Source organism: Cryptotermes secundus, unplaced genomic scaffold (genome assembly GCF_002891405.2).
Source record: "Cryptotermes secundus unplaced genomic scaffold, Csec_1.0 scaffold1251, whole genome shotgun sequence".
Classification (NCBI taxonomy): Eukaryota; Metazoa; Arthropoda; class Insecta; order Blattodea; family Kalotermitidae; genus Cryptotermes; species Cryptotermes secundus.
In genome coordinates, this window is record NW_019721527.1 from 502,838 (window position 1) to 513,394 (window position 10,557).

General features: G+C 39.9%; 1 protein-coding gene across 1 annotated transcript in view; it reads right to left on the bottom strand.

Annotated features, from left to right (window-relative positions):
* LOC111875563 (inhibitor of Bruton tyrosine kinase) overlaps positions 1-10,557 on the bottom strand; it is a 32,411-nt gene that overhangs the window by 6,438 nt on the left and 15,416 nt on the right. Inside the window, exons 10-14 of the mRNA XM_023871906.1 lie at positions 8,950-9,155; positions 8,107-8,367; positions 6,682-6,883; positions 6,058-6,383; positions 1,214-1,404 (exon numbers count right to left, since the gene is read on the bottom strand). Coding sequence (XP_023727674.1) covers positions 1,214-1,404; positions 6,058-6,383; positions 6,682-6,883; positions 8,107-8,367; positions 8,950-9,155 — 1,186 coding nt within the window. The remainder of the gene's footprint in view (positions 1-1,213; positions 1,405-6,057; positions 6,384-6,681; positions 6,884-8,106; positions 8,368-8,949; positions 9,156-10,557) is intronic.

The following is a 10,557-nucleotide window of genomic DNA, read 5'->3' on the forward strand; positions in this document are numbered from 1 at the left end:
CTACAACAAGCACATGGGTTATGTGGACAAGGCGGACAGGATGGCAAACAGTTATGGCATCTGTCGTCGGACCTGGAAATGGACAAATAAACTATTTTTCCATCTCCTGGATCTGACGATTCTGAACAGTTATATCCTGTTGTCATCCTGTGGCGCGAAATTGTCACACAGAGATTTTCGTCTCGCCCTTGTGCGGAACATGCTGGAGCTCGCTGGAAGGGGTCCACCTCGCCCTCAACGGCCCAGGGGTCGACCCCCGGCTGTTAGATCGGAGCCATCTCGAATAGGGGAGGTCACAATACAACATTGGCCGACTTCCTCTACTTCGAAGTTGAGATGTCGTGAGTGTTCTTCGCGTGGGATACGAAGAACCGTCCGGACAAAGTGCGTCAGGTGCGACATCGGACTGTGCATTTCCGGATGTTTCCAAGAATACCACACGAAGGCCACATTCCGGTAGATGAGGCAGGTGGGAAGACAGACGCTTCATGCAGATGGTGGCCACAAATTACGTAAGTACAAAATTATTTTTTACGTTAAACTTGTATTTCAGGTAAAGTTAGCATGCGCGGACTGTGCGACCAGGAGTCGAACCCCTGCTGTTTTATCGGAGATATCTCGATTATAGAAGGCCAAACCACATCACTGGCAGACTTCCTCTACTTCGCAATTGAGGTGTCGTGTGTGCTTTTCGCGTGGGAAACGAAAGACCGTCCGCACAAAGTTCGTGAAGTGCGAAATCGGACTCTGCATTTCCGGATTTTTTTAGAATTCCACACGAAGGCAACATTCCAGCAGATGACGCAGGTGGGAAGACAGACACTCCATGCAGATGGTGGCCAAAAATTATATAAGTAGGACATTATTTTCTACCTTAAAAATGTATTTCAAATAACGTCCGAACGCGCGGACTTTGCGACACCACATGGCGTCATTCGTACCGCTGCCTTTACTATCTGCGAAACATACGTTGTCTTTAGTCGTTTAAAGGTTAAACATTAAATGATGGAAAACCTTAAATCAGAAATCTACCTACCAGGTTATATGGTATCACACCCCACAGGACCTTAATCTTAACATTCATTACAGTAAGAATGTAATTTCAGTACAGGTGACACAATAAATGTCTCTTACTTGTCATCAAACCATATTAGATGACCTACAAATTAATTACATGCCAAACTCATTTTCTGCCTTAAAAAAGTACACATACCTTCATCATTTAAGTTGCTATCATCTTCATCCCAAGGAGAGATGGGGTATGCATCATTGATCACCTTCAGTAGCTCATGGCTTGGGGCACTGGAATATGGTGTAACAATTCGGCTCCTCATGGCTGGGATGAATTCATGGTAGTACTTGGTCAAGTCTTCCAACAACTGTCTACTCACAGATTCCAAGATTCTGGAATAACACTATAGTTATTGTAGCGATAATGTAGATGTTTTTGTGTGTGATTGAGGTTCTCAGAGCAAGGATACCATCTTCTGGGATGTTATGCCATATAGTCTGGTAGGAGTTTACCAACATTCAGAGGAACATGTCTCCATCTTCAAGGATTAAATACTACTTGCTTGACTTACTCTTCAACCCTGAGGATGGAGATAGTATATTTCTCTGAAATGTTGTCAATTTCTACTAGATCACAAAGTATAACACAAAAGAACATAGTTCTTTTAATACGGTTTGCATTTCCAAGGTGCCCAAATTGAATGCTGACCCTCACATCCATGACACATCCCATCTTATTCATTTCACCTCATTTCAAAACTAATTAACATCTGCAGTGGAAATAATCCCACTAATTACCTGACAGACTAACTAACTAATTAACCAAATAACCTTGTGAACCTTGTTCATTACCAAGTTCACAAAAGCCAACCACTGGACCCTGTCCTTCACCAGTAGAATTACATCATTCCTTCACATTTTATTTCCCTAGGCTCCAATTTAACAACAAGGAGATGCTTTATCGCCATTGCTTTTCAACTTTGCTTCCGAATATGCCACTAGGAAGGTCCAGGAAAGCCAGGTGGGACTGAAATTAAATGCAACACATCAGCTGCTAGGCTAATTATGTGAATCTATTGGGAGTAGCATATATACCATAAAGAAAAACAGAGAAACTTTAATTGACTCTAGTAAGGAGGTTGGTCTAGAAATAAACACAGAGAAAACTATTTTTTTTATTGCTAGTGGGGTGGTACTAAGTCCCTTGTACTGCAGCCACTTCTGGCCTATTGTACCAGCCCCAGATGATAGGTGAGGGTGATTGTGGAGCAATTGGTGGAATGAAGATTGGCAGAGGAAACCAAAGTACTCGGAGAAAACCTGCCCCAGCGCCACTTTGTCCACCACAAATCCCACTTGACCAGACCCAGGGATCGAACCGCCACGGTGGGAAGCCAGTGACTAACCACTTCAGCTATGGCACGGCCCAGAGAAAACTAAGTATATGTTGCTGTCTCATCACCAGAATACAGGACAAAATCATGACATAAAAACAGCTAATAAATCCTTTGAAAATGTGGCACAGTTCACATAAGATTATTTGGGAAATAGAGTAACAAATCAAAATGTCATTCAGGATGAAATTAAGAGGATACTGAATTTGGGAAAGGTTTATTACCATGGTGTCCAGAAGCTTTTGTCTTCTCATCTGCTGTCTAAAAATGTAAAAATTAGATTATACAAAACTATAATCTTGCTTGTGGTTCTGTATGGGTGTAAAACTTGATCTCTAGCATTAAGGGAGAAACATAGACTGAGGGTGTTTGAGAACAGGGTGTTGAGAATATTTGAACCAAAGAGGGATAAAGTGACAGGAGGTTGGAGAAAACTTCATAATGAGGAGCTTCATAACTTGTACTCTTCGCCAAGTATAATCAGAATGATCAAGTCAAGGATGATGAGATAGGCAGGGCATGGAGCACGAATGGGGAGAAAAGGAATGCATATAGGATATTGATGGGAAAGCCATAAGGAAAGAGACCACTAACAAGACCAAGACATAGGTCAGTGGATAATATTAAAATGGATCTCAGAGCTGGGATGGGGTGGTATGGACTGGATTTATATGGTTCACGATAGGGACCAGTGGAGGGCTGTTGTGACATGTTAATGAACCTCCAGTTTCATACAATGTTGGGAAGTTCTCAAGTAGATACATAACTGGCAGCTTCTCAAGGACTCAGCTCCATGAATTCAGTAAGGATCCATTTTAACATTATCTACCCAAATGGTCTCATGACATTTACCAACCAATATATGGATTCATTTCTAATAGCCCTTATGCACACTACATGTTTCTCCTATCTCATATTCCTGAAGTTAAAGTAAAGTAAAGCTATCCCTGTAAGAGGCCGTGAAGGCCCATAGGGTTGTGAGACGTTAAGGGTTCCACATTACCTTGACAATCGGCTCAAAGATGGCAGTAAGGTTGTCAGCCTTACGCGCCGACTGCACTTCACTCCCCAGGAAAATTATTTAATTAATTCCTGGTACTCATTTCTGTTAGAGGCTGAGTAAACCCCAGGGCCTAGTGTGGCCAGAAGGATTAAGTCAATTGAAAAAAATCCAGTGACCTCACTGGGACTTGAACCCGCGACCTACCGGCTTGTAGCATAGTACCTTAACCACTACGTTAGAACCTCATCTCTATGTTGTTTTTGTCATTCCTAGTTATGTACATGTTTACACATTTTAAAACTGCATTACATATTGTTATAACTGCTTCAAATTTTTGTTCCATGTCATGTTTAAATATTGTAGCATATTTTCACCATGCAGGAATGGCTAAGCCACAGAAACGGGCGTTTCTAAGTAATACATGCACCAATTATGGAAAAATGGGGTTATGCAACCCGCTTCTAGGCAACGACTTGGTAAACACACTTCCATGCAGGAGCAATGATTTCACAATCCAACAGTACACTTGATTTGTTTTCTGTGTGGTGCATGCTGAAATGATATAACAAAATACGGGAATGGGAATGGACAGGTTCCCCCATGTGGAGGCGAGGTTGAATACTTCCACCGTGACCTTGCGAGTCCTAAGAGGCGACGAAAAGGGAAGTCTCAAATCTGAGACAGTAAAATATGGTTGCAAGTTGCAAGGACCTCAGACCCAAGAAAGAATGCGCTGGCAAGGGCCAGCAGCATATACAAAAGACAGACCTGTCCTTTCATCAGAGATGGTGCCCCACAGAGACAAGACCATAACTGTTAAGCAGTAATAAATATCTGGTCATGAGCACCAGATGGGGCTCAACTTCAAGACTTACTGACTGACTGTAAGTTGCAATGTGACTTTGACTTTGAATTAACTGGACTTGAGTTCTGAAGTCCCAAGGGAACAGCAGTGATATCAGAACAAGAATTAGAAGATTTAGTGTGTGATGTTACATGTGCTGTAGTACATCGATATTGGGAGTGTGTAATTTAGTGAGACTTTCATAGTTCGTGTGTTATAAATCTGTTGCCAAGAAAGAGATAGTGAAGACTAGTGGAAATAGACTTAGAAGATTAGTGTGGAGTGATTGTAACTTGTGTATATCAGCAATAGTGTAACAATTATTTATAGCTATGACCTGTAGGTAGTTAATAAATCCAATTACCAATCTGAACCCCATCTTTAGCCACTAATACATATTTATTTATATAGTGTAGATTAAGAAATGAAGATATATGGACAGAACTGTCTCACTGAACAAAAAACATAAACAAGAAGTTCTGGAAAGAACTAATCTTTTACTTTCCTTTCACTACATACTGAGTATTTGATATGACAGAGGCCACAAAGAAAACATCACATCCAGAATTTCTTTTATTTATTTCATATAATGTATTTCTGTCTCTAATGCAACTTATTATTAGTCACCCTTCTTCCTGACAACATGTTTTGGCTGTATATGGCCATCACCAGGTGTCTTCCATCATGTCAAAATTGTTGCACTTTATAATATGTCAAAATTTCCTATCGCATGTGAATGTAGTATATCTTAATTAAAGTAAATTGACCTTATATAAAGAAATTAAAATTAGCTAAAAGGAATTAATATCTCAATGCATCTGAGACAAATACTCATATATGGTAACATGTTATATGTCGTCTGTCGCTGAGCAACGAAACACTGGAAATTGCTGAGACCATTGTGTAGGGATATCTGTAGCAATGAGTGTTCATTGCGTAACAATGCTCGGTAAACAACCCTCGCCGCTAGGTTGTGACGTCATGCAACAGGGGGGTCCGTGCAGTGACTGTTGCTAGGCAATTGGTAAACACGTTTTCTGTGTGGTTAGTGCGGAAGCTACATAATGAGAGTACTCTCGTCAGTGTTGAGGCAGTCATGAATTACGAATAGTAGAAATGTAGCAGCCGCCACAGTGAGTTGAAGTCGAGAAGTGACTACAGCAGAAAGATTAATTGTGACATTGTAAAGTGTATAAGTGTAAAAGCGAAGGAGAATAAATATTCGCTACATCCTTGACCTATGTGAAGTTATCTGTCATGCTGCATAGGCAAACACACAACAATATTATATGCAATAAATGATATATTAATGCAAAAGGATGCTTAAATACAGAATAATTCTAATGTTGTTGCATATGTATTTACTGCTGCAGGAACGCAATTTATTGAGGCACTGCCTAGCAACAAAAGGAGGAATACAGAGACAGCAGACTGATCTCAAAAGCCTCCTTTAATTATTTTAAAATAGGGAAAGTAGGCTAAAAATAGAGAGAAATGGAAGGAACATTCCAAAAAAATGGATGGAACCTGCATTCCTAAACAAGCTATGGCTTACAACATATATAGCAAAAGCAAGGTGGGAAGACAGAGGACGAACTGGAGAGTGTTATAAATGAGGCCTGAACACACTAATGTCAAATCCTTCGAGTCAAGAAGAAGATATATTTAACGCTAAACCATAAACTTGAAAACTCTAATTCAAACAAAATCATATGTGAAAAAAAAGCAAGTTATTCTTTAATAACCACAAAGATCAGCATTTTTCCACATATGAGAGGCTATGATTTAAAAGTTAAGAAATGTACCTAGCTTCAAGAATTGCTGACAGGTTGACCGATATGTACTGGAAGCAACAATGCTTAAGTTGGTCCGCATTGTAAGTTCCCGAGAGCTGTAGCACTTCTCCTACATTGCGTAAAGTCAGAGAGTTTGCCAGTGCAACCTCAGCTGCTTCTTTGAGTCGTACCACAAACAGCTGATCTGCTACTACCAATACATTGCTCAAAAATTCGAGATCCTTGGATGTCAGAACAGTTGGTGCAGTGTCAGTATACAGGAAATCCAGCAGAAGTTCCAGGACTGCATAGGGCAGCGGAAGGTTCATTACGCAATTATTATTATTACCAGTCATCTAAAAGAGACAAAAATGACATATTCAGATTTCAGGGTTTCATGGCAAGGAAAATATACACTGTGATTGTCCAACTCATGACATTATGTTGCCTGGAATGCTGTTACCAATGTCTCAGATGAACTTCAATCTTCAGGGTAGAAGTGAAGGTGGAAACAGGTTCCTCTAAAATAGCGACAACCATCTACCTGACTATACGGCGTCACAGCCAAGAGTGTATATAGATACATATTCATGGAGGAAGTAATTAAGAAAACAAGATTAAGCCAGCTCAAACACACAGGAATAACTTACTAACCTCAATCCATCTACCAGACAACATGCTACGGAAGTAGTCTAATCTTGCAATGAGTACACATTTGTGGGCAAGGAGCTCCTGCCCATCTTCGCTGCGGATCCTCACATCATACAAGTTCTGAAAATCCTCTCTCTTCATGGATGGGGCACTGAGGCACGAAAGTCGACAGCCTTGTTTCATCATAATGTGACCATCCTCATACCTTGTCATGGGAAGAAGAGCAAATGAAACAGTTCAAAGGAGAAAACTGGATAGCAAGAGGAAGAAGCATTAATTTTCCACACACAAAAAAAAGATGATGGGCCAGTAAGTTATCTCAGCAGTACAGAGTAATATAAACTCAATAATTCATACATTATTTAAGCCTCTCCTTGCCAGTTCCTATTTCAAAAACTTCCTTCTTATATTCTATTTCCAATTTTGTGTCAACAAAAAGCCATAAATAGTCAAATCACTTCCAATTTCTGTTATTGGAAAGCCATAAATAGTCAGCTCACAACTTTTATGACACTGTCAAAGGTATTTGCCCAGTGAGGTTCCCAAACACCTAATAAAACACAGATGAGAAAGTCCAGGGTTAACGTTGCTGTACCAACTGCAGATGTTACACATCATCAAAAAAGTGGGAAAGATGATAACTAATGGTGATTAAATAAGGATATGGAAGGCAGTAATGGTCTATTTGGAGATACAACACTAGCATTTACCAGGAGACGACAGACAAAACCACAAAAAAAAAAAAAAAAAAAAAAATTAATTCAGGATAACTGATAACCTTGCCAAGATTCAATATGGGTACCTCCCACATAAAATCTTGAGCATTACTATATGAACCTATCCAGTGAACTGTACATAAAGTTCATAAATATGGAGAATGATGTAAAAGTGAGCTCAAAAGACTTTGTATGTCTGAACAGGTTTTGATGACACTGCCTCAGCCATGACTGTTCACTTTAATCACCTGTTCACACATCCTTGGAACAGTGTGCATAAAAATGAGTACATTTTGGGAATGCAAAATCTCCTTGCCCATCCACACATTTGATTGTCTGTAATGGCCTCAAATGGATTTGGATTTAATTTGGTATTTGGAGATTTAAAATAAGTGTTGTCAGGCAAATTTCAGTTTGATTCACATTACTACAGCATGTACTCTCCTTAACATCAGGCTGAAATGGAACTCTAATTTCTCAAAAACAAAAGGATTGTACATTACAGAAAATATACATAACACAACGAAAAATAATTATGTCTCAATATGGTGTCATATCTGTGCTCTTTTTGACCTCACAACGTTACATTTGTATCCGGAATAAATCAGCATCACAGACAAACAGCCATGCACAATCTCAAATAATCCATTTGCAAAATGGAACTACATATATTTCCATTCTTGTTAGTGATATCAAATGGCTACCACTGTACCTGATTTTTTCCAGCTCAGAGCTAAGCACTGTTAATCCAAATTTTCTGGCAGCTTCTTGAACTAATCGAACAGGATTGCTGGTGGTATTTGTCACAGCCTTCTCCTTGGTGTTGTCTATATTGTTGTTAGTGCTGTGTTGGTGGTTCCTCATGCTATAGACTTCAAATGCAGATATGGAACTGGGGTCCTTTAATCCAGAAATTTTATCAAGGCCATCCTCTTGAACTCCATTGTTATCTGTGTCATCTTGGGACATCATTCTGTAGAATGAATGAACACAATTTTTATATCTGGTGTTCATTCTAACCTGGCCACAGTGGTAAAAAAAAGGTAAAGCTAGCTATCCCTGTAAAAGGCTGTGAAGGCCCATAGGATTGTGAGACGTCGAGGCTCCACCATTTTCTAGACCATTAGCTCACAGATGGCGGTAAGGTTGTCAGCCTTTTGTGCTGGCCACTCTTTAATCCCCAGGAATATTCATGGTACTCATTTCTGTTAGAGGCTGAGTTGTTTCTAGGGCCATAGTGTGGCTGGAAGGATTACGTAAATTGAAAAAAACCAGTGAACTCTTTGGGAACCAAACCTGCATCCTTCTGACTTGTAGCATAGTGCCTCAACAAACTATGCTACCTTGTGCCCTTGGTCACAGTTGTATTTGTAGTATTTCAAGTTGATAACAATTAGGTAGGCATAAAATCTGTACAACAGCCAAACTCTCCCACTATGAAAATATTTTGCTTCAGACCTTCTTTATTGGTCCAGAATTTTCAGAGAAGACATTACAAAATATTATATGCATGAACATGCCACAGTGAAAAAGTTATGTTACCAATCATACTCACTTGATGGGGCATTCTCCAGTCCGAAGCATGGAGCAGTCATTTGTGTAGATAAACTGCAACACCTGTCTGAAAACATCAGCCCTTACGTCATTCAATTCTATCTCAGGAATACTACAACCACCGCTATGTTCCATTATACGTTTTGCCAACAGCTCGCAACGACTTGCCACAATGTATCGATGAGCTGGGAATCTTGCTGTGCCAACCTGACAAACAAAAGCTATATGTTACTAGAAATCAGCCTCAGATGTGAAACCTACTTCCGGCATTCAACATAATTAATAAGTACTAAATAAAACTATTGGTTAACGATGAAAAAATAGAAGACAAAACTCACAACAATGAATGCACCATCAAAAATGCTGTAACAAAGGAGAGCATCTACTGGAAGAAGAGTACTATCTTCTGGAATATAACACTTTGTAGTCCACTGAAAGCTAACCAATGTTTCAGCATGAAAGCAAGTGGCAAGCTGAGTAATTAGCTGGTTGGTATTTCGAATTATATAGGAAGTAGGAGGGAAATGGAAAAGTGGACCTCAGTTCCCATTGGCTCACCGTGGGACAGAATGAAACTGCTGGGATCTCATACGACTGCTGAGCAAACCAATAGGAATCTAGAACAGGAGTTTAGTATGGCCCTGAAAAGGAGCAGTTTTGCTGGTCTAGGAGAAAGAGAGGGTAAAAATGTAAGGGTGTGTTGACAGGGAACCAACATATAAGGGAGTGAGATTACAAAAAGAATAACTTTTCAGATCTTTTTTCACCATTTTAATTGAATTACATTAATTAAATATAATAATATACCTTCTTTGGTTCAAGCATACTTGTTTTGAATCATCAACAGCTAAGTTTCTGTTTAGTTGGGGAAGGTTCAGAACCAGTTTTAAAATCTATTTAATTAATCAGTTATTTAAAAAAAGTTATCCTTGTAACAATATCTTTCTTAAAACCATCACAACACAACTATATTAAGGTCAGTTCCTAGTTTGGCTCTGCTACATGTTTCGGCTATTAAAAGCCATCATCAGGCAAATACATGGCTAACATATACAGGGTGTCCCAGGAGGAATGTGCCATACTTTGGGAGGGTGTACCTTATGTTAAAGTATGCCGATATAACCCAAAACACCTATGTCCAAAGTTGAACGGTTACAGAGATAATGGCCCGAGAAAAGTGTAGTCTTCTGGCGGGTCCATGCACTTTACCTGTCAGCTGACTAGTTTTATCGATGTTTGTCCTTGAGTGTGCTGATGACTGCTCATGTTAGCCCCACACACTCGCATACCAGAACGCACAGTCAGCAATGTTACGTCAGTGTTTGCCATTCATGTGTCATGTATAGTGCTTGGAACCCTAACGAAAACTTTGACATGGCATGCGAGTTTTTTGTAGTTTGATTCAATGGCTTCATGTCACTCACAAGTTAGTTTGATGTTACGTACATTTTTAACATTACAGAAACCACATATTCCTGCCAGTTTTAATATTGTGACATGTTGCGAAATCCGAGCCCCCCCCCACACCGGCAGTGACGCGGCGGGTGAGTCAGCGCTCCCCTCCCACCCCTCAGCGGGAACTGAGCGCTCGCGTAATATGCGAGGAATT